This window comes from Lactuca sativa, chromosome 2 (assembly GCF_002870075.4).
Source record: "Lactuca sativa cultivar Salinas chromosome 2, Lsat_Salinas_v11, whole genome shotgun sequence".
Lineage (NCBI taxonomy): Eukaryota > Viridiplantae > Streptophyta > Magnoliopsida > Asterales > Asteraceae > Lactuca > Lactuca sativa.
Genome location: NC_056624.2, coordinates 43754890 through 43755923, shown reverse-complemented (window position 1 = coordinate 43755923; position 1034 = coordinate 43754890). Strand labels below are relative to the sequence as shown.

At 44.9% G+C, this 1034-nt stretch overlaps 1 protein-coding gene across 1 annotated transcript; it reads right to left on the bottom strand.

Moving 5' to 3' along the window:
• Positions 1 to 284: 284 nt before the first annotated feature.
• On the bottom strand, positions 285 to 677 carry LOC111903649 (uncharacterized). The gene has a single exon (XM_023899402.1). The coding sequence runs from the start codon at positions 675 to 677 to the stop codon at positions 285 to 287; it is 393 nt and encodes a 130-aa protein (XP_023755170.1).
• Between the last annotated feature and the right edge of the window lie 357 nt (positions 678 to 1034).

Here is a 1034-nt window from a genome sequence, read left to right as displayed (position 1 = left end):
ATCTTGTCTATATAAAACCATATGTGATTAGATACAACCATTGGGATAAAAATGCGAAAACACATCTTTATTCCCATTAGTCATATGTTATTAACTGCATATGATCATATATATTTAAATACATGAGAAATTTTTTTTAATGGAAAACATGAAAACTAATATTATTTATATAAATCATATGTGATTAGACACATATAATCACGTGTGATTATATTTATTTAATCACGTATGATTTATGTGATTAAATACATATAATCACACATGATTTATGTCATTATATGCATTTAATCACATATAGTGTTGGTGGTTGTAGATAGTGGGTGGTGGTTGTGCAGCGGAGATGCATGATAGTGTGTGGTGGGTGGTGGTGGAGTTAGGGCATGGTGGTGATGGGGTGCTAGGTGATAGTTGGTTTGTGTTTGTTGTGTGTGGTGGTGGGGTGGTGGTTGTGGGTGGTGGGTGGTGGTGGTGGTGGAGGTGAAGGGTGGTGGGGTGATACGTGGGTTGGTGGGTTTTAGTGGTGTTGCTGGGTGAGTAGTGGTGTGTAGTGATGATGAGTGGTGATCACGTGTGGTGATGTTTGGTGGTGGTGGAGATGGCTGGTAATGATGGTTTGTGGTGGTAAGTGGCGGGTGGTGATGGTGGTATTGGTGGGTGGTGGTTAGCGATAGTGTCATTGTAATGTTGGTGGGTGATATTTTTGGTGAACGTTAGGTGGGGGTGATAGTAACGAGTGGTGAGTGATGATGGTGAATGGTGGGGGTGGTGGTAGAGTGTAGCGATGTTTGGTGGTAGTGGTGGCTGGCGGTGGTAAGTGGTGGGAGGTGATGGTGGTAGGTGGTAATTATAGTGTCGGGTGGTGGTTACAGGTAGTGGGTGGTGGTTTTCGTGGGTGGTGGGTGGTGGTGACGATGGGCGTGGCGGTAGTTAGTGGTAGGGTGGTGGTGACAGGTGGTAGTAATGGCAGTATATAGTGGTTTTGGTGGGTGGTGATGATGGGTGGTGGTGGTGGTGGGTTGTGGGTGATGGTTGGT